Genomic DNA, 23,789 nt, shown 5'->3' with positions numbered 1-23,789 from the left:
AATTACAGAACCCAAGAGCCTGTGCTATTTCTGTTATCACACGAGTATTCTCTCAATACACATGCCTTTAGCGCTACATATACCAAACCTTTAAAATCTGATCCTGCAGCGAGTTAGAGACACGTTTTCTTTCTACCACAACAAGTAGCAAATACAGAACACAGGAGCAAACAAAAACTTTAAAACTGGAGGCATATCTCTGACAAATTGAAGCCTGCTTACACAAAGATGCCCACATACTGCTAGTCACATCTGCCATGGCCCGATCACAGACAACCAACAAAAGCACAACACAACAAATGTTCCATGAATAATAGGTCTTTGGTTATAGACCACTGCACTGGAGATTGATAAGTCATATTTGTTTTTTTGTTCCCGTATTTTAGTATTCAGAGAGGAGACTCGATGGGTTATCAGAACATATTTTGTAGATTGTTTGGGATATACTTGTTAGGGGCCCACATGTTTCTACCTGAGCAAGAACAAAGTGAGACAAAGCATGACGGTAAAATACAAGACAGATAGGGACATGTGGGTAGATGACTAATCTAGGGTGCCTGAGATCCCACCCAGCAAGGGCCTCGTGAGACCCGTGTGAATGCCCATTATCCACAAAGATCAGCACCGAGAATGATGGGAGAAGGTAGGTTTCACACTAAGTCTGAGGCTCTGTCACGCTGAAGCACTCTCCTAGACAAGTCTGAAACCCAATTAAGGACCATGTTAGAGGTTGAGCACCATGTCGAGCAACACAGTCCTGTTGTTTTTGTGTGAGGAGTCTGCGAGACTCATGACTTAATTAAACAAATAGCCACATCCTTGCGAGAGAAAAAAAATACAGCTCAGGAACCTTGAAATAAGAGAGAAGTTAAGGGATAAATAGCCTCATAAAATACCATTTACAGTGTCCCTGCTATAACTAACACATGGAGGAGAGTGATTGGAGTTGAAACAAGGCACCGTGTCTCCTGTCTGAACTGCTGCATCGGTGTCACGGCCGAGATCCCAGCATGAGTTATGGACGGCGACAGCACACAACAAACTAATGATGCTTCCCAAGGTTATCTCTGCATAAATAACCATTAAGAAGAACGCTGATGCAGCAGCCCAAACCCACAGACACCTAACATAGGCCACTCGGATGGCGTTAAAAACCTTTGGCAAGGGCAGTGAGTTAATAAATATGAGTTTCATACATTCTGGGTTAGTGGAACATCTTTTAACTGCCTCAGTAGCCAGGTGAAGGGAGGGACTGTCTTTGGGTGGGAAGGAGGAGGGTGGCAAGATGTCAAGAGCTCCGCCATGCTCTTGCATGACAAACACCAACCTGGAGCCACCGGTGACAAAGCCCTAATCCAGAAAAATCCCTCCTTCCTTTGCTGAAAATCCTAATGAGGATTTGAAGTGCTCGGCAGGGAGGAGACCCAGGGGCCGTGGTTACACCTTGCCACTGCTTGCTCTCCCAGTCATTGTCTCCTTATCTCCTTATTGGCCAAGCCTGGCTGGCGATGAAAGAGACATGACAGCATGGTGGGCCTTCGTACACAGGCCCCACGCCTGCCTGGCTCCACGGGAAGCCAGATTCCTCAGTCTGCCACAAACAACCAGGATGACATCAAGCGGGAGGTGGAAAGACAAAACCGACAGAAGTTGTTTACTAAAGACACATGAGACAAAGGGAAAACTCACCCCTTGAGCCTTTACTGTTTTAGTGCCGTTTCCAATATGAAATAAATTGGAAGATGTAAAAACCTAGCTTAACAGGCAAATGAGTGTTGCATAAAATAATTACCTAAAAATTGATTTGTTTCTTTTAACAAATTAGCTACGGGCCAGCCTTTTCAAAGTCTCTTAAATACCAAATTAAGTGGTCAGGGAACAGGAGTGTGGCGTCGCAGTGGGGTACTATTCTTTTCCACGGACACAACTCTGGCACAAATTAGTACTTCAAAAGAACAGGCCTATTGCCCGCGGTTCCACACATTGACACTTGACAGATAGTATTCTGATTTTTTTCTCTTTAAGATAAAATGAAAAAGCAAAACTGCTGAGAAAGAGGCCCCTAGTGGAGAGAATAAAGAGCAGAAGGATAGGCTTATGATCTGGATGTTTAGCTGATTGGATTTACCTGTTAGATACTAATCTGCTTTCCATGGCCATTATCAGCCTGCCCTATTACAGTTAAGGTTGGCATCAGGGCAGGAAAAGTTCTCGGAGTGTAAAAAAAATCCAGGTATGACCATTTTCATAAGTTTTATAAATACGCTTTCATGGTTACAAGAAAAGGCTAACCAGTGCAAATAGGTGGTGGCACAGCACTGGGAGGTGCTGGATCCTGTTCTCGTAGTTTTTCGGTTTCACAATAAGCCCTGGGCTTTTACTTCCAGTAATTACATTTCAGAACACCTTGATTGTCTATTTCACTCTATTCACTTTGAGATGAAGGCTTTAAGTCTCTTCTCTTTTCCTTTCACATGGTACAAAAAAAGGACTTTTAAAGGTGCCCTTCCTTGTTGCCCTTGAGAAATCTCAAGTACTTCAAACATTTCAAGCTTTGAGAAGAAACAATAGTGTGGTTTCAGGGTGTACAGAGGGAACAGAAATTCTCTGTGTCAGACGTGTTCAAACAAGTTCTGCCACTGAAACGCAGCCTTAATATCATGGTCAACTCTTTATGTACCCTTAAAGGGGACGTGTTATGCTTTTTCTCCTCCTTCTTCTATAATGTTACAGTGTCAAATGTACTTATTTAATGCGGTCAATGTTTTTAAGTAATGAGGTAAACATATGAAAATGTAATCTCTGTGAGCAAAAACCCAAGGCTTCAGACTGATCTGAATACTCTGTTTCAAATGTTTTGTCTACTTTGACAACACCAGCTTGTGATTGAATTATTTCTATGGTCATCAGCTCCAGGCACATTAATCAGAGTGTTTAAATGGCATAGCCTACCCTGCAACATGTTGCTACATGTTGTTAATATCTTGCTGATTTTGCAATTCCTAAATGTCATTTTCCCAGCTGCAATGGCGGTGCAGAGATGTGCACATACGGAAGACCCTACTGGGCTTTTTAAAGACAGGGCTTAGAGCCCTGACACATCAAGCTGACGGTAGACCGTCTGTCAATGTCGGGCTATTGGCGAGCATCTGTTGCCCTAGCTTTTGCGATATGTCCCGCACCACTGGCACTAGTTAGCCATTCTTGGCTTTTGTCAGCTGATTCAGCATGCAGAATCAGTATCAGACAGCAGAGTTAAGCTCAGTGCACATTAAGAGAAACAGATGTGAGGAAAGCAAACAAAAACTTCACTAATGTGTGAGACTGAAACAAACTTTTCATATAAGGAAAGATTTTTTTTTTGCTATTGAACTCTTTAGCAGAATCCATTCGTACTTGTTTGTGTTAATGTTTGCTAGCTCACCGTTAATATCATTTGTTCTTCCAACAATGGATTGCGTTGCTAATTTGCTAACTGGCTAACTAGCATCTTGAATCTGTCCTGATGGTCTTCTGGTTTCAAGATGAATACAAACTATCGCCACCTGCTGGTATGGAGAGTTATTCATTCTCTCTCAGGCAAGACAGTAAGTGCTAGTTGGCTGTAATCTTTGCAGTGTGTTCTTGTGCAATTTTTTGGCCTTCAGCCTTCATCGCCACTAGTTTTTTTTATGCTAGTTTTGTGCGTGTCGATCTTAAAAGACACAGGCACTAAAACGGAGCGGGTCAGAAAGAGTGCGAATACAGGTCTTCCAGCACAGACAGTATGTGGAAAATAGTGTTTTTGAACATTAAAGCATGTAAACACGTTCTAGTAGCAACCCAAAATACAAGTATGAACCTGAAACCTTAACCTCAAAGATACAATCACCACAGGCCCCATAGTAATGGAAAGACAACATGCAATCTAGAGAACGTGATTGTTATTGAACCAATGTTACATGAATATCCCCACAACCTACTTAACATTGCTTTGCTTCCTCTATAGAGCATGGTCTCTTACCTATTGCACAGTTTGCACTCTATAAAGCCGGCAATGCCTGAAGCTGGACATGTTTTTCTGATCACTAATGATTCCAAATCAGTGAAGCTGCTGACAATAAGGTGGGACACATCAACAGCAGACAATGTAACAACAGGCACATTTTCCACTGATGTATTCTTGGCACTCTGTCTAGCATGTTGCAAACCTTGCCCTTCCTACCTCTTGACACAGAATCCTTGCTCTGCTCTCTAATTCTGTCTCACTGTAATTCTAACAATCTTCGGGAAAGCCTTTGAAGAGAGTGTGTGGCTGAGCTAGGTGTGAATTGTTATTCTGTCACTGATACAGACAAATCCCTTCAACCCCACTAGACTTGACTAAATTATTTTTTGGAAGACATGTGAGCCAATTTAATCATGTGTTGCAAGGAAAATCACCACAGTTTTTACATTTTGCAAAAAAACATTATTACTTCATAAATTACACCTTCATCTCATTTCTGGTGGGTTGCTATGGTGACATCTGCAGAGGACACCGGCAGAACAAAAGGAAATAAACCTGCAGCTTCAAAGAAGATCACTCTGAATGCCAGAGGGCAAACTTGTGTTGATGCAAAACAATATCAAAGCGGGTCAGAGTAAAGCATACTGATTAAAGTGATAGACCGAGATGTCTGGTACTTCCTGACCTACCTCACCTTCCTTAAAATGCTCATCTGTGTTAAAAAATTCTCAATAAATGAATGCTGTGTAATGAGATGTATTAGGGTGCTCCATCAATTCAGTATTTCACAAAAATAAATTTGAGAAGCCTGTCACAGCAGAGGTCAAATGTCTTTTAGTCCACAGTATGAGTCCAGCGCCACAAAAAAAGGTTCCTAACCCTTCCCCAATGCAACTTAATGTCTTTTGTTAGACCCTCTCCGCCTGCTAAATACCCATGTCTTTCAAATTCCTTGCCCCCAGTCTATAATACAGACTTTAACTCTGTTAAAAAATTGTCAAGAACAGAGTCTCAAGAAAAGAAAAAGTCTCAGGCCCAAGCTGAGATAACCCCTGATGGCATCATCAGGGGTTTTCAGACTTTGGAAATCTCCCCCCAGAGCCACTAAAGACATGATGCAACTGTTTTAACAGGCTGAGTAGTGCCCCATGTAATGAACTGAACTCCATGTGTAAAATGGGTACCTCTTTAATGAAACAGAGGCCAAATTGCAGAATTTGCATGTGAAGGCTTGGGCTGCAGCAATCGATTATTTTAGTTATCAACTATTCTACCTACTAATCCATCAATTAATAGAGTAATCAGATAATACTTTAGCTTTATTAAAAAGCAATAGTAAATATACAAACAAAAAAATGAGAAAGGTCCCTTAAGTGAACAACCAATTAGTTTCCTTTTTTAAGAAAAATCTGCATTTTTAGTGCTTAAATTGGATACAATAATTAGGGTTCCAATTGCTTCTTACACCTTCAGGTGTTTAGATTTTTGGGGAATTTTACGCATTGCTGTGAGGGAAGTACTGTGTGTGTGCGCATTCATGCGTTGGTGCGACCTGTATATAAAGACATTTCACTGGTATACACACCGACCTTATGAGGACACTTCTGACTTGTGAGGACACCGTAGAAGCATTATCAAGTTGTAACTCCCTCCCTCCTGCTTTTTCTCGCTATGTCCCCCCGTAAGTCATATCTGAATTTGTGCATGTGTGAGACAGACTATAACGATAAAAACATAAATGAAACTCAGGCTTTCAAAACTTGACTACAGTTTGCTAAATTTTGCTAAAGACAATAAAACAGAAAATCAAATGCTGCTATCAATTTGTAAAAGTCTAACCAGCCACCAGATTGATTTACCGTCTTAAAAGGGAAGCTCTGGCAATTTTCAAACAGCTTTGAGCCACTGCAGTGTGACAGGCAGTTTGTCTTTCCTCCGTGCTGCCCGGTGGGGGTCTCAGGGTTTCTCATCATATGGTGGACTTTGCAGGCAGATGAGCGGGGAGCTCCATGTGCCAGAAGCCCGGACGGGGGTTAATGCTAATGCTAACGTAAACGTTAGGTTGTGCCGGGGCTGCTCTGTGGACTGGATGCTTTCTATTGAGATGCTGAAATTTCGACATTGTGCAGTTCTGGTAAGCTAGTTTGGTTTTTACAATAAATGCGCTGTACAGAGTTTTCGTTTTGCTTCAGCTTGAAATGATCCCAAACTTTGGACGCTTTCTGTTGTTTTCTCTGGACTGTCTCTTCTCTTTGTTTTTCTCTCTTCCGTCATTTGGCAATCTGTGCTATCAAATCACGTTTTCTGTTTTAAGCATGGATGTACAATTTTGAGGCGTCTTCTTTACTCCATGTGTCCATAGTGCTAGCACATACTGCCACAGCAATAATCATCCGTGCAATACACAGTGCACTGTAAACAGTTAAACAAAGCTTCAATGCAGATAATTTGCATCGATTATTTTCAGTAATCAAGTTACTGGAGGAATTGTTTCAGCCCTAGAAATGACTCTTTGAAACTGGGAGCATGTTTGAATTGTCGGCCTGTTATAACCCAAACCCCAGATGATATTTAGTCTCATATCATTATGTCCATACTGATATATTATTGATTACAGTATCAATGTCACAACAAGGCCTCATGGGCTTTGTAGGATTACGGGCATACTGCAGGAGCACTGGCTCAAATGTACGTCCCAGGACTGAAAAACAATCACAGTGTATAAAACTACCTGCGCTATAACAAAATAATTATTGTTTTAGCAGTTGACTGTACACAATACTGCACTTAAATACTGCTGTTCACAAAAGGAACAGTAAAAACAAACAAATGATATCTCCGGTATAGCATGGTTAATTACATATCCATATCATTAGGTTCAAAGCTTTAAGCCCCAGGGCTCCTTTGATATGTATAACACTATTCCATACTATAGCATAATTAAAATAATAAGCCAAATCAATTTTAGAAACTAATGTCACTGACTAGGCTGCTGGGGTTGTGGATGCATATAAGCAATTTCTCAGATGTGAATAAAATAAGTAAAATGGGGGATGAAAGGCCAGGACTGGCAGTGAGTCAGCTAAGCAAATACAGATCACAGCCATCTATACTTGTGGAACTGATGCAGTGAAATGTGGAGGATGAGACATGTATTGTATAGAAGGAGGTCAGAGAGGAACACGATCCCCCACAGCTACAGTTTCAATCTTGGCTGTGTGTATCTCTTCCTTCAAAAGAGAGGGGAAAAAGAACCAAACTTTAGACTATTTACAGCATTCCTCTAACCCATTTAATTCAATTATAAAAATGCATTAAAAAGATATTAGGGGTAGACGCAGTTTAATGAAGCATGTTTACTTGGGGATATTGTTTGTAATGAACTGTTTCTGGGCTGATCTCTGCGGCTGGGATGGGAAATGGGAGGGAGGTGAGGGCGGAGGAGAACCAACAAGAGGAAAAGTGGAATGACAAATGCCATCAATAATGAGTTCATTCCTCTGTTGTGTTTACTTCTTTCCCCTGATTTAAAATAAACCTTTCTTCATGTACTGGAGTCACTGCTTACTCCCTGTGTTTACCTGGGGAGTGTTTAGACTGCCAAGGGTCACCTCAGAATAACGTGGAGTCACCTGTCAAAAATGAGTCTTATAAAGGCCCTGACACAACTAGCTCAGATTTTGCAAATGGTGAGCATCTGTCGCCCTTGTTTTTGTGTTGTGTCCCACACTGTTGGCACTAGTCAGACCTTGTCTGTTTTTTGTTGGTCGATTCAGACATTGAAACAGTCTCGGAGATGGTGGAGCCCGTCAGCAATGGAAAACTCATTGACTGTTCTGCTCAGTGCACGAGAAGAGAAACAGAAGTGAGGAAAGTAAACAATCAGCTAAAGTCAAAAGGGCTTAAGATTGAAACTAACTTGTTATATTAGTTAGTATTACTTTTTTAAGGTATTGAGCTCTTTAGCAGAAACGGTTTGTAATTGTTTATATTAAAATAGAATTTGTTCTTTCAGCATTGGGCTGTGTAATTGATGTGCTAACTGGCTAACCAGCATCTTTAAGCTGTCCTGTCAGTCTTCCGGTTTCCCTTTTTGAGTGACAAATACAGACTACCGCCACCTGCTGGTATCGACAGTTATTTCTTCTTCCGCAGGCGCAAAACATACATGCTAGCTGGCTGGTGGCTGTAGTCTTAACAGTGTGTTCATGTGCAACTTTCTGGCCGTGACACAGGTGATGCTAGGTGAAGCGTCACTGTCACAATGACCTTTGATTTTGGTTTAGTGTATCCGGGCCTTTGCATAAATGAAATTTCACCCTATCGCATCCCCTTTGGCAGATGCATCATGACCAACCATTGGGAGTTAGTAATGTAGCATCAAGATCCCTAACTGGCTCCCCACCTTTCAAATACTACTGAGCTCTTTGGTGCGCCTGGTGAAACCAGAAGTGCTGCAACCGTGGACAGAAACTCTCTGGGGTGGCGACTATCTTTCCTGCCCCTGAATAGGTTTACTTATACATACGTACACCTTGAAATTGCAAACTCTTATCTTTGCATTAGGTTTCTATAAACGATATGTCAGAGCACCAACATATATGGAATACATTTGTACAGTCACTTTTACTTGATTTTCTGTGACTGTCTGCATTTCGTTAAATGCACTGTTGCCTACAGAGCTTTTCTTTCTCATATGAACGATCTAATCCAAGCCAGATGATACATGAGAAACACATCTGGTAACACATATCATTTTTATGTGACTTGCTATAGTGTAAATTAAGCATCTCGATAAACCAGACCTTCCAAACTTGAATCAATAATCCTACATTATTGAGTTTTAAAAATCAGCACAGCAATTATAGTGAACTGTTGGCTAAGGCTTCAACAGCTGGCACCAACAAACCAAATCTGCAGCGGCTGTTTTGATATATTGCACTGCAAAGACGCCAACTTAAGTTTATTCAAAATCCAATCTTTAAACATCCAAAGTAATGCACCTCTATTCTCCTGATTAAACACTAACATGTACAGGATGCAGTTTATGAGATATGGTTTGGATGCATAAATCTTGTAATTACGAGACAGCTGAGAGTGATTTAATCAAAGCTAAATGCACTATGATTAAAACACATTCAAGCTTTATATTTTTCGAGGTGTGAAATCTGTGTGTGTCTGCCATGAGACTGAAAATTTTAGTGGGGAATTTACAAATGGATCCAGCTCTGATGCCACTGGGAACAACTGACGCTTTCAAGCAGAAAATCTCAGACAAATCACAATTTACCAACTAATGAAACCACTCAAGATTATCCCCCATCCGCCTGTGCCCACTGTCCTCAGAGCTGCATTACTTACACAGGCACTGCCGGCACTCAGAGGAGCAGCTTTGGCTTGAGTCACAATTTCACTGCTCGTGTTATATTCCTAAATAAGACAATAGCAAAAAAATATTTTCTGGCGCCGGCTGTCATTGAGCCTGAAACAATAGTCATTCAAAAGATGCTATAAGAGCACTGGCATTAGAGCAAATCAGCGGGTTTTTTTTTTAAGGGAAAGCAAAGACAACTGTTTCTGTACTTACCCTCTGTGGAGTGTACTTGGGCTAGTGTGATGAGAAACCAGCAGAAGGTGTGTAGTTTCCGCAGGGAGCATGCCATGGCGCCCGGCGTTGATGGATTGTGGCGGGTTTGTGTTGTGACTAAAAAGGTTCTGATTAAAAAGGTCCAAGCCAACTGGTCTCAGAGATGCTCATCATTGATCCTCTCACCTGTGGAGTAGACCAAGAGAGACGTTCAGTTCGGGGATGAAATTTATTCCACGTGGTGAGCTCTGTCCCTGTATGATTTCACAGAGGAATTCACCCTGTCACACTCTTGCTACAAGGCACTTGATGCTGCATTTACATTCCACTGCAGAAATGTGACAAACCTTAAGCTGTGAAATGCTACAAACCCACGCAAAGCCACTAAAATAAGCCCAGAAGGTCAATAATCCTGAGAAGGGAAATCCCCTAATGGCTGCTGAATGCGAACCGTTTCACTGGCAGGGAGGGGCGGGACCTGAGCTGTCATCAGACAGATAAGGCCTACCCTGTCCATCTTCTCGTGATGCCAACCTTATCAGTGCTGTGTCTAATTATATTTTCTGTTCTTATTATTAACATTTTTATAGCATTTTTCAATCTTTAAATCATTCCCACAGCACAAGGTGACTAACCCTGTGTCCTTGAAATTACATTGTATGTTACTAGACTGTTTTCTATATTGTAATTGCTGCCTGGATTATGTTCATTGACAATATTTCTTTCAGGTAATGAAGCATTAATGGGCTGGTAGGCTTCAGAGGGAAGTTGGGAAGGATTGCGATCGTACAAAGTGCAGGACCTTGACACCAGAACTTCGGGTTCATGTTAAGACTCCTATCTTAAGGCAACAAAAGCACTTTGATTTTGGTTAAGGAAAGCTCATGATACCAATTAAATGTTAACAAAAGGTAATAAAAAATAATGCTGTTGTCACTTTGACTGGATACTGTATTGCAAGGCTACCTTTTTTGGCAGGGAATGTTTCAGTATCAACATTTTTGCGACTTGCCAGGAGACTTTAATTAGCAACATTTCCTCATTCTGTAATATAAAATGTAATTTGCCCTGCACTATGTTTCCCTCACAACATACTTGCTATTTCAAATCAGTTATATGTAAACCTTATTTCTAGCAGACAAGGCTGAAGTGACATATCAATAGGGATTTTAAAGTGATGTTGATTCACTTCACCATGTGCTGAGACTTCTCATTTCCAAAAATTCACTCTGATGTGGAACAAAAGCTTCCAGCAGATTGAAATTTCAAATCAGCCCTACAGTAAAAAAAAAAAAAAAAAAAATCTGTGGAATCTCCAGGAGAGTTGCACCAGGCACTGACAAACTGAAAATGGACACGGCATCAAGACTCTACAACCACATGGTGGAAATGTTAAATTAACTGACAGTAACATTAACTGCTAAAAATATCCATGGTAATAGCTGAGGAACATTAGCCAAAAAGCTTTTCATCCTCCTACTGTCATATTGGTTTGCATTAGCTTGGTTGGTGTCTGAGTAGTAAATGGAAAAACTTTCTTTTTATGCTAGAGGTGGATGCATACTATCTTGTTTGGGCAAATACTGATGATATTTTAGTAATTTGGAGCTGTTTTGATACCAGTACCAGGATTGGAAATACCTCCAATACTGCTTAAAATGCTGGATCGGGTATCGTCAACGCCATCTAATTTATTCATAAACTTAAGTATTTCACAACCATATAAAAAAGCAGTTATCCTTGAAATCAATTCTTCTTTGTAACACTAAAACAGTAGCCTACACTGCAAGTTGCATAGAGCAGCCACAAGCAACGGCTGTTAGCTGTTAGCGAAATGTTAGCAATTTGGCAATATTTTATACTGGAAAGTCCCACCAGTTTAGGAGTTAACCAGAGCCATGCCATACAACAACAAAATCAATCATGTAACATCCACACAGGACTAGTAGTATTCAGCTGTTCATTTTTTTAAAGCAGGTATTGCAAAAAATTATACTGGAGCATCTTTTTCTAACGTCTACATGGGTAATTTAAGATCCACATTTTAGATGAGCTTCTGTATAGTTGTTTTAAGGCTGAATTTTCTTCTACCGGCACTTCACTTCTACCTCAGCAGTGGTCCTAATGTAACAGCACTTCTATTTGACTGATGTTTTGTGACTCTTTCCACCCCCGCGCCCTGGCCAAACAAACAAACACTACCAAGCAAATGGTCATTTCTCTCTGTTGTGACTGACCACAAACCACCTTATCTCCCCAACCCCTCCCCCCTCACCTCCTCCTCCCTTTCTCCCTTACATCTCCACAAACCAGAATTCCTCTCTCCCCTCCTCATCCATACCTGTCCCTCTAGTACGACTCTGTTTGAATGTTTGTTTTTGCTCTCTTTCGCTACAAAAGCAAATGGCCTCCTCCCTGTCATGGATACAGTGCTGGCGCTGTGTAGGGTGAAACCTAATGCCTACCTGCGCGCCCAGGCATGCGTTTCACACTACTAACGGCTCCCTTTTGTCTGTGTGTTTACACTGCTGGGCTAAGCTCAGTCCTCTCACTCCCATGAACCATTAGCACATTCACCATGGGATATGGCATCACTCTGGCAACAAGGCACATAGGACCCCATTAGAAACTGTTTTTTTTTTTTATTATTTTTTAGCACATTCAAAAACAACATGCCATTTTTTCCCTATGTCTACAGCCTGCAATTGTTTGTTAAGATTCAAGGGACAGAGTGTTATCCATCATACTAGCAGTTAACAAGAGAACTCAACTGAAAAGACGGCAAGGAATTCTGTTTGTCATGTACAGTCAGAGCTGCACAAATCAGCCTCGGCTGGCTCCTCCACTCGGGAGAATATCCACGAGCCCGAAGAGTCTTTGATCTACTTTTTTTGTCTGAGTTCTCAGACAGTGTAATAATTCATCACCGAGAAAACATGCGGAGCGCACACATTAGCCAACAAAGTTATAATTAAGCCTGCCATAATCAGCTCATCTAGTATGACATTATGCCTCACCTGAGACCTCTAATTTTAGAGCCATTTAAAAGAGGTTAACAGGAGCAGAGTACACGCAGCCACAGTGTATTTAGTTTCAATGGAATAATATGCAGTCATGAGACTCAACAAATGAAAGTTGATCACGGAAACAAAACATATTGGATTCCAACAAAACCCTTGTCTTTCAGCTGATCTGTGCATGTGGCACCGATTAAGTTTATCAGGCAAGGGGGCTACAAATAATCAGCCTACACTCGAGGTCCACACAGTATAACGAGGCCTTAAGCAGATTGTCTCCACAATAAAGCTGTATAGTGAGCATATAGGCTAAAGGAGCTTCATCTGTGCACACAAAGTCTTAGCTCTTACTATTGTCCACTTAGTGAGACAGACAATACTTAGATCTCACACACATTTGCATTTGAGTGATGATAATCCCATTCAATCATTATATTGTCATGCATAAAATAATTTACTGTGAAGGCTCAGATCAAAATAACAGTTTGACTAAGGTGTTTGCATGGTTCACAATAACCCAATGTACCCAGTAATCTGTTTACATGAGTTATTTAGTGTCTAAATTTATATACAGGCTTAAGGGGAATTTATACTTCTGCAATGGATTGGCGGCGTTTTTTTCAATTGACATTTTCCACAGACTCTAAATAGACTTGTACCCTACGCCGACCCTGATGCGCACCTAACTACACCTCACAGTGACGCAGACCTCTTGGTTATTTTTATAAACTGTAAACCATTTCCCACAGTGGAAATTATGCTTATATTTACTAGGGATGCACCGGATATTCGGTAACCGAATATATTCAGCCGAATATTGCAAAAAAAACACACATTCGGTATTCGGTGGAATAAGTGAAAAGCAAGGCTGAATAATAGCGGCATGTTTTGATAACGCAATCAAACAGTGTGCGGCGACGGGCGGAGTAAAATGTCGGCAGTGTGGCGCATTTGCGACTAAAAATAGTTTTGCGCGAGCAAAATAAATCATTCAGCAGGCTGTGCGAATACAGATTTCAACCAGCAGCAGAAACGAAAGGCGAATCCCGCCGATTGTGGGTTGAACGGGGGTCACAGACACGGACAGGAATGTATTACTGTCAGATACGGCGGCCATAGTGCTCCGCAACGCAAGATAATGGCTTACTGGCGACGGAGAAGTCCGGCTCCAATAATGTCCTTTTCTTGGTGTCATGACTGCCCAGTAGTACCTGAACAACCGAGCCGTGGCAGCACACAGGTATGTGACGTGTCAGAGGAGAAACGAGCCATTCACATTTCTCTCTTTGTGGCNACTACTCAGAACCGTGATACTTTCACTGGTATTGTACCGTGGGTCCCAATTTTGGTACCGTGACAACAGTAATTTGGAGGGTGTTTGTCTGCAAAAACGAATGAAAAACTAAACAACGGTATTTGGTATTCAGTACTTGGTATTCGGCCAAGGGTTTAATTTTATTCGGCTTCGGCCACAAATTTTCATTTCGGTGCATCCCTAATATTTACTTTAATTGAATAAGATACGATAAATGATGAAGAAAATAAAGCCCCCACTAAATAGGATTTTAAGTCCTGTGTGATTTATATAGGACTCATTTGAGTAGAGGAAAGGATGTTTTGCTGCCTCTCGCAGCAGCTGGACTCAGAGAAAAAAAAAAACTTATTGCCCTGGGCTGACTGCGGGCAACCTTTAAGATGGAACGTTTACTTGCAATGTAAATCCCTCAGCACACGTTAAATTTCACCGACAACGTTGACCATACTATTAGCTTTTATATGACACACTCTTAGTAATGAGTGGATCTTCAAGCATTTATATATATTCATTTTGACCGGATTATGTGCATGGATTAAATTTTTATCTTCACTTGGAGAAACAAAAAGTGTCGTGGAGGGTAGTTCCTGTGGGCTACGTCAACACTAAACCCCTGAGCTTGCCTGAGAAGGACTAAATGCACAAACCCGCTATTTTTAAATATCCCATGGAGAGAGTCTCACTGCAGACTGTTCTAGTTGTTCTGAAAATGTCGGCGTACAGCCTTGTTCTGTGGACCATAAACGAGGTGCAGACTTCCCTCTGTGTCACCAGTAATAAGGAAATACAGTGAGTGACAACAACCACGCCCACATTTAAGAGTAACGCTAAACAGACCTAGGGTCTAGGTACCATGTCTCAAGGATTACTTTTGGTCTCAAAGGTACCATACCAAAAGTGTTTGGAGTGTTTGGTGGCTTCGGTTGAATTAATCAGACTATACTGTACTTCACAGAAACTCAACACAGCAGCACAGAAACCCCACCGCCAGCTAGCCTTTTGGAGGTGCTGGCACATCACACGCAAGTATTAATGTTCACAATGATGCAGGCTGCTTTTGTAGAGCCTAAATACAGCTATAAAACCGCCTTAACTGGTAAAAGTAGTGGCCTATAATAGGGAACTTGAGAGACATCTCTGGTGATAATTGCTTCTAACATCAAATTTTTACAAAGCAGATTCACACAGGTGCTATCACTTCAGGTGTGAGTTGTAGCAATAAATTCATTTCACTGTCACTCAAAAATATTAGTTTTATTTTCCCACCATTCCTAGCCTTGTCACTCTTTTATCAAATACAGTCCCACTTTGCATCTGGTTTGCTCTGTGACCTCTGTGGTGCGTGCACAGAATCAAAACACAGACACTATGGGATATACCTGCCAAGTGCAATTCCGGAGATTGATGCTATGCCTGCTCGGCTTACGACCTTGACACAAGTAAGATAACCTGGTTAAGGTTTTACATGGTAGTTGTGGTAATTAGTCTGTTGTCTTACTCCGGTTGTATTTGAATGACTGCACGCTGATTGTCCCGATACAGTATAATGCAGTGGATTAAGCTCTGTGCCCAAAATTTGCTTAAACCTGCTAGGTTTTGCATAAACACCATATACCTGTGTCCCACATTAATTACATCTGGAACAGGTTAAAAGAATTTGAGTATATTTGTGTTTCTTTGGTGGCTGCGGGTGCTTGTGTTTACACATGTAAACAAACTATTATAAGTCTCAGCCTGAGATAACAGTGTTGAATCAATATGATTATTCTTGCTTCCCCGTCATCATTGCTTAGTGTAAAAAAAGAGGCAGTGTGTTCAGCAGACCTCCTGTGTCAGACTGTGGAGACAAAGACGAAATGCCTTTACACAGTTTTGCCTCCAAGGCAGTCAAGACCCCCTGCCACGAAAAAAAAAAATGCAGAATGTAGATCCCTAGTACATGGGGATGGGTGTTCTGTAAATCGATGATAACAGTCCTATACTTTAATATATTTTGTATCATGCTGAGAGTGTTTAACATGCTGAGACACCAAAGGCGCAGACTAGAGGGAGACTGCCGTTCTCATTAAACGTGCTGAGGTCTCCCCTCTCAGCTGGGGGTTTCTTTTCTCTCCCCGCCTTGAAACAGAAACCGACGGCGATCGTACCTTGACTGTTTTCATAAATAGCCCTCGACTTGGGTGTGATCTCTGAGCAGGTTTTAGCATCTGCAACAATGTGCTGTTGTGCCTGCCTTGTACATGGGGTGGGGACGGAGATGATGAAGAGAATTGTGATCAACATGGCTGCTTCTAACACACCAGACACACGATGAAGGCAATTTTCTGTGACTGTTAAGCACAGATTGCTAAAATGTCAACAGGCATCACACTGTTTTGGCTAAATATGAAGTCATTGCAGACATGTGTTTAAGTACTCTGAGAAATGGAGAAGCCACAGGGGCGTGGGCCCAGAGGCTTTAAACATATGTGTGCCTGATATATTCGCAGTACAACAGAATGCTTTCTAATCGACAACCGAGTGACAAAATTGTGAATTGCAGGATCCCAGTTGGCTTTCTTGTGATAAAAAATAAAAGGCTTAGTAACTGGGAGGAAGGGGGTTATTAGAAGGGAGGGGAGGAGGGCTGATTGAAAAGGACAGTTTGAATTTTGAATGCAGCGGGGGTCTGAAAACAAGAGGCAGATGTCAAAGAATGCCGCGCTCCTTAGACAAAGCTCCTGGTTGTCCCTCTCTAGCTGTTAGAGGGCCACAGGAGAATAGAAGAAGAGTTGCCCCATTCTATAAAACGAGGTCTGGGAGAATGGAGGGGGGGGGGGGGCCAAGAATAAAAGAACCTGAGTGGGGGAGGGGGGGTCGAGTTACAATGAAAGATTGACAGCTTGCAAGTCTTGCTTGACCCTTGAATTAGCCCCTGAGCTTTCAACAAACCTCAAGAAAGAGTCGGGATGTTAATTGTCACGGAACATCACAGGGATGCAAAGGAAGGGAAATATGGGGCCGGAGATTCACTGAAATGTAAATCAGAACCAACAGACCACCACATGTTGAATGGAGGGAACACATTTGGTTTCTATTGGGTTTTCCCAACAGCATCCTCATACATGAATTCATACATACTATGAGACTCCTCTTATCTCTGTTTCTCTTACCCACTTTGAGGGAAAAACTGAAATACCTGGGGACACAGGGCTCAGTCACAGAACACTCAGCCTCAGCTGTGGAGGAAATATATTCCCAAAAGAGATTGTGTTCCTGCTTTGACACTGCTGAAGATGTACAATTTGCAAGCGTAAATCAGAAAATTTGCACTCCAGAGGGGAGAGATTGGGCTGGTGATCGGATGAGTCTGGAGCCCCACTGAGTCAGATATGGGGCAGTGAGGAATCAGAGGCTGACCTCTCTGCTGTGGGAATGATTGAGAGCAGCACAGGGCCAGAGGAGCTGAATGACACCCAACCAAACACTGTGTGACTGCTGGTGCCCCAAACGCATGCAGGCCCTGACCCTGATGGGAGCTCAGCCCGAGAAATACCAGGTCAAACACGCATGCTGCGCAACAGGACAGCTTGACTAGTTCAGGGAGGGGGCTGAGGGTGGGGTGATGTAGGAGGTACAGGAGGGAGAGGGGAAAAACAAAGCAAGGCATGAGGGTCTTAACGTGCAGGGCATTCTCTGTTAAAGGTCCAGCGTGTAGGATTTAAGGGGATATACTGGTAGAAGTGGAATATAATATAATAAGAATGTTTTCTTTGGCACATAAGCACCTAAAAAAGAATCATTGTGTTTGTGTTGGAATGGGCCATTTAAATCTACATACGGAGCATATCTTTTTTTTTTTTTTTTTTTTTACAGAAATTAACATTTTGCACTGCCACAATTCTACAGTAGCCCAGAACGGACAAATCAAACACTTGCTCTAGATAGGGCCATTCACGTTTTTGTGCCAGCCTCCATAGTTAGCAGCCCCTCCCTGATAGTTTAAATCACAGAGTCCGTTTGTTAAGGAGAAAAAGAGACTTCTGCAGATAATTTAGTCTCAGGTTAAAAACAACAACCTTTGAACGTCTGGGGTCGGTTGCATGAAACACCTTAAGTTAAGATTTTCCTACAAGTCCTACAAGTTAAGGTTTCCTCATAATAAAACCGGTTGCACAAAACACCCTTAAGCCTTCTCCTTAGGGTTTCCTTAAAATGTTGACTTAGATATTTGAGGTTTTCTCGTTGTCTTGGTCTTTTACGTAAGCAATCCCTAGACTGTTGCACAAAAGACCTTAGCAATCAAAGCAAGGTAAATAAACAAACCTAAGGGAACTTTGACTCTATCTTAACTACAACATGACCAAGTTTATGGCGAGTTTACGGTGATGAATGAAAAAAAATAACACAAACTGAGAAGTGTTCTGCGACCGGACGAACCCAATGGATACACCTTTAATTTTGGGAATCCAATTTAATTTGTAGTTTGTGCTTTCTATGATTGTATTCCTCCTGAAGTATAACCTTTTCTCCTCTGACCAAAAGGCTATGGATTTCTTGTCTTCTTTTCTTCTGCCGTTTTTTTCACTATCTAATTATGAGCCAACCTCTGTATGTGAGAAGATTACAGGCATCACAAGTGTGAGTCCAAGCAATCAAACAGTCTCCATGGAAACTTGTACACCTGTTAAAAAAAAGTTAATGTTTTTCCTTAACCAAGAAAACCTTTTAAGGGATTCTGTGCAACTGTGTAAGTCCCTCGGCTAAGGAGAAATTAAGCCTTAAGTGAAGGAGGAAACTCTTTTGTGCAACCGGTCCCTGGATCTTTGGTTATTGGAGGAAAAAGGTGAGCACACATTAACAGGTGCTAGGACAATTCGGCTCACAGTAAAAACCTATTAACATCTGGATCAGAAAAAGAGTGAGCACACATAGAAGGCAGTGGGTGAGCGGCCTGTCTACAATGTGCCAAACTGTGAGGAAGAAACATTATTAATTCGGCTCCCAGTAAAAACCTCCTGAAAGATGAACACTAAAGGAATCCTAACCGGGAGAAGTTTCAGCTGGCTGCCATCTGCAATCCTCATTGCTAGACGCCACTGAATCTCCCTAAATCCTACACACTGCTCCTTTAAATCTGTTGTATAACATTTCTCAGAACATCATGAATAGATGATAATATCTCAGATAGTTCCACCATATTATGCCCAGAGATGTCTGATTAAGACAGACACTGTATTCCAGGCTCACGGTTGCTGATCATTTTCAGATATTACCTAACCCGTTTCATCATCTAAGAGTACATCAAAGCAATTGTTTTTGAATCTGTGGATCATAATGTTTGGATTAAATGAATCATTACAGCTCTTACGCAAGCCACACGTCCATAGAAAATACAGTAGCATGCAGGAGAGCTGGAGCGTGTGACATAAGCGTGGCGCTTGTCATGCTCATTGCTCTTAGTGTTTGCACCATTGATCATTTTTATGAGCCACTCAATTAATCGATTAGAGTACTCCCCACTGGTCGGGACATATGGCTACTAAAAAAAGCTATCATGGGCCAAAAGCTGGAACACTCCCGCTCATCAATACATTTATGAGGACAAAAAAAGGGAAGCACTGTCAAAAACAGATTTTAAAACAGGTTTTTAAATGTGAGAAATCCATGTTTAATAGTTAACATTTCTAAATTTAAAATATAGGGCTGAGCGAAAGGGAAAAATCTATGTCACAATATTTTTGACCAAATACCTGAATATTGATATTGTAGGGCTGGCTATTGGTGCTTTCACAAATATTTAAACAATGACATTTTTGAAAAATAATCATCAGTAATATGGATATAAGGACTAAGTGGGTTACGGTACGGTCACAAAATGATCAGCTTAGTGTAATGCAAACATTTAAGACCAGGAAAAGACAACACTCGGGACTTACAAAGTCCAAAATCTAAGACAAGATCTCGTCTCATATCAGTATAGTATCATTATATTGGCCAGTCCTATTAAAATGTCAATATGTAATGTGTTTTTTTATCAGTCTCACATGTTATTTTTCAACTGTATCCCCAGGCGCTGAGTGCTACATTGCCCTCTGCCTGAATATATATTAAATCCATCGCCTCATAATCACTTTAGCAATGCAACAAAATCCCATTAGTGCTGAAAGATACCTACACCTGTCTGTCCACACGGATTATAGCCAGATGATTTGCCACGGTAACAAAGTTTTAATACAGGTTCCATACATTTTTAGTTGTAATTTTGATGTTTTACTGGGAAGTGAAGTGGATTATCTCAAATGAAATTTCAAAATGTCATTTCCACTTGCTGATAGCGCAAAACTATTCCTTTCAGGTCTGTTGAGATAAGAATGATTCAGCCAGGCCCGTTAAACGGTGTCTTTGCCAAATGTTCCTCCGCTTAGGAATTAATAGGCTGACATTAATACAGCTAGATAAATAGGAAGGTCAGGAATGGGAGCCCTGCCATTATATGGGCATCTCATGGTGATAGTACCTGCCAATCAAGTCCAATAAGTCCTTGACACGGCACGAATCACCTTGGAATACACAGAGCGTATGCAATATGTAGCATATACTCCCCTGTCCAGGAACCCAATCCAATTAGTATGTGCACACAAATACTTTGCTGGGTTGTTGGTCGGAGAGCACATTAGGACACCAGAAAGGAAACATTTGTTGTGTGATCCAGTTTGCCATGGCTAAATTAGTCAAAACAAATCAGGGATTATACAAACTGAGCTCGGCAGTTGGCCCAGACACTCTCCCAAACTCATTCTCTCAATTTCAGCATGAGGACGATCATTGTTGCGTTCATGCAAAAATAATACAATGTGGCCAAGCAAAGTAAAGCAGCGGGGACAAAAAAACCCAGCACATCCACAGACAAAAACACACATTTAACAAGTGTCAGGTAAAAAAAAAAAAGAGCGTCCAAGTCATTGATGTTGCTTGCATGCTTGAAGCTGAACCGTGGTGAACAAATAAACAGTTGAGGTCAGAGATTTGCTCGCTGAGGTCACATCCACTGAAAAGCTGTTATTGAGTTCGGCAGCTTGTGTCACTTATTTATTTTTAGTGTTGCCACTCATCTAAAACAACATGTTTGTTTGGGGAAAAGAGACCGAGCCCTTTTTGGATGCACAGGGCCCTGGTTTTAGTCCATGATAATAATGCGCTGTATTTACTCGGATATGCACTAGTAAGCAGCTTTGTGACCCTCCTCCCTCCCCCCTTTAAAATGAGCAGCTGAATGGTTAAAAACCCTGCTCCATCCTTCTATTAAGGACCTCACCATCAATAATGCACTGTGATCGTGAGGCGTTATTAAACAGGATGATTAATTTTTAAGGTAGCGGGCAGCAACACAAAACATGAAGAAGGTAACAGAGATGATGACTTGCGAGAGGCATGTCTAAAAGGGGAGCGGCGTGAGATGGGAAATAAGCCATTTATCCTCATCTTTACTTGTTTTAGCAACGAGAAACAAAAAAGAGGCTGAGCAATTGTCTCTGGGACAGACAAAAAAAAACAAAAAACTGGGGGGATGTTTTAACTCCACCTTGAATGAAAAGATGTGTCATTAAGTAAATCCTTGGCTTACACTGAATGTACAATCCTGAGATCGAGTCACAGCCTGTTCTGCCCAGGCCACATCTCAATTGTCTAAAAGCTCCAAAATCCTTCTCCTCTGTGTTTGCTCTGCTTGTTGAGCCACATCTCCGTCTTTGTGACTGGTATATTTAACAATGGCTTAATACTATCTTTTACCTGGATTCACCTCATCATTGCACTGGAGCACTGGTAATGCATTTTTCTCTCAGTGCACATTTGTTCAAGAAAGCATCCGGAAACGATGAGCTGTCTTTGAATATTTCTAAAAATCACTCGAAAAATTCTAAAAATGCACAAAGCTTGGAAAGCTGTGATTGTGTTTCTAAAGTGGTGGATATTTTGATTTTTGAAGGGTGCTAATTCTTTCAGATTAGAGGCATTGTGCATAAATGTGGCCGACCTTGGCTCTGAGTCTAATTGAGGCTTTTAACCTTTCTGTGGCTCAGAGGAAGGACAAACAGCCAAAATAAGGGACGCCACATAATGTCAGTCCTCGCTAAAATAGAAAACAGCACAAGGACCTTACCCTTACAGCAGAAGCAACACACACACACACACACACACAAATGATTTCAGCAGTGGAGTGGATCTACTGTAGCCTACTTCATCCTAGCACGTTTGTATCCCAGCGCTGCCGTATCTATTTTCAATCTAAAAAAGATGGCATGAATGCCTTTTGTCAGACAGGGGAAGCGGCGTATGTCAACCTAAAACAAGGTATAGCGGTGTGTCTCGTCAGGAAGCTCAGACAAAAGAAGTGGGTGTAGTCTTTTTCCTGAATGCAATCACTTGTCAGCCCTAAATCTTCACTCAGCACTGCCCTGACAGGTAATGGTGCTTGTTCAACCTGATGACGATACATTGGCATTTTTTTTAATGTAAAAGACATTTACCTGCTGCTCCAAATAATAAACCCTTCACACGCTCAGCTGCACAATAACATCAAATGCTTTCTCCACTTTTTTTTTCTCCAGGAAATAAAAGGCAAGCATCTAATAGCACATTTATGCAGCAAGTTATTTAAGTTGCTTTGAGTTTTTTTTGGGCTGCATCATTAGATTTCCTTGTGCAGTTTCAGTGTCACCACTCCTTGCCCTCTCCCCACTTTCAGCTGTGAAAGAGAGAGGACAGTTTTGGGGCTGAGCCTTCTCCACAGTGTTCATTAGCATAACATCAGCACTGTGTGGGGGATTGTGATGCAAACAAGCTCAGATTGGCTCATTCCAACCCCCTCTTTTAATAACTAAGGTGCTATAGGATCTCACTCCTGCCCGCTCACTGTACAATGGATCGGCCTCTTTGGGACTGACAGAGTGAGAGAGAAAAGTAGATTTTCAAATAAGTTTCGACTTCAGTTTGGATGTGAGAGATGTCATCAAGCAAACACTTGGCTTACACTCAATGGATGAAAGTGAAAGCTGCTGTACTCTGCCTTTGCCCAAATCTTAACATATGGCATACCACAGGAGAAAGATGATTAAAACAGTAGGTTAAAAAATATGGTTTATTACTGGGAAAAATATCTTTTTTCAAGAATATGCCCCTGCTTCCGACTGACCATGATTCAGGCTTGACATGATTTAAAAAAAAAAGGAAATATGTAAATGGGTCTGTGGCTTATGTTATCGTTCCCTGCCACCCACAGTAGGACAGCAGATACAGCAATCATTGCTTCTGCACCTTGTGTATGTTTAATATGTGTTTGCTCTTTTTGTGATAACAAAAGGGGGGGAAACAAACAGGGTTTCCTTTTTTTTGTTCCTTTCTTCTCTCTCTCTGAATAGCTGGACCAAAGTCAGGGAGTCTAAAGACACAAGGAAGGAGAGAGAGCAGACAGATGCAGGAGACTGTCAAGCGGACTGCGATAAAACATTCACTAGGAAATTATCTCCCTGTCATAAGGCCCTCCTGTTTTGAATACCAAAGGGATTCAAATTCCCAAACAAACTCTGAAAGGTTGACCAATTTTGTGCTCTGCCAAACGATAGCGGATGGCGGCGCGGGGTCGCACCTTTGAACCGCCACGCTGGAAGTAGTATGAAGCCGAGATTCTAATCTCTGTATCTCTGTATAGGTAATCCACTGAAGTGTAATTGCTCCAGCTCTAAGTTACACAAAATAATGACAGGAGAATAAGACTCACTATGAATATGAAGTGAGTGTGATAACAAAGTCCCACGTTGCGAGAGGAGGTAATACTTCGACAAGGGCTCTCGCTGTGGAGGGAAAATTCTCCTCTGAACAACAACAAGCGTCTGTGTGAGG

At 41.5% G+C, this 23,789-nt stretch overlaps 1 protein-coding gene across 15 annotated transcripts in view; it reads right to left on the bottom strand.

Moving 5' to 3' along the window:
- Positions 1–23,789, bottom strand: part of adgrl2a (adhesion G protein-coupled receptor L2a) — a 242,152-nt gene that overhangs the window by 70,274 nt on the left and 148,089 nt on the right. For all 15 annotated transcript variants that reach the window (XM_050054607.1, XM_050054615.1, XM_050054616.1 and 12 more), the window contains one exon: positions 9,576–9,761. In XM_050054607.1, coding sequence (XP_049910564.1) covers positions 9,576–9,651 — 76 coding nt within the window. In that variant the 5' untranslated portion in view covers positions 9,652–9,761. The remainder of the gene's footprint in view (positions 1–9,575; positions 9,762–23,789) is intronic.

Source organism: Epinephelus moara, chromosome 10, assembly GCF_006386435.1.
Source record: "Epinephelus moara isolate mb chromosome 10, YSFRI_EMoa_1.0, whole genome shotgun sequence".
NCBI lineage: Eukaryota > Metazoa > Chordata > Actinopteri > Perciformes > Serranidae > Epinephelus > Epinephelus moara.
Note: the sequence above shows the minus strand (reverse complement) of the source record. Positions and strands in the feature narration are given on the sequence as shown.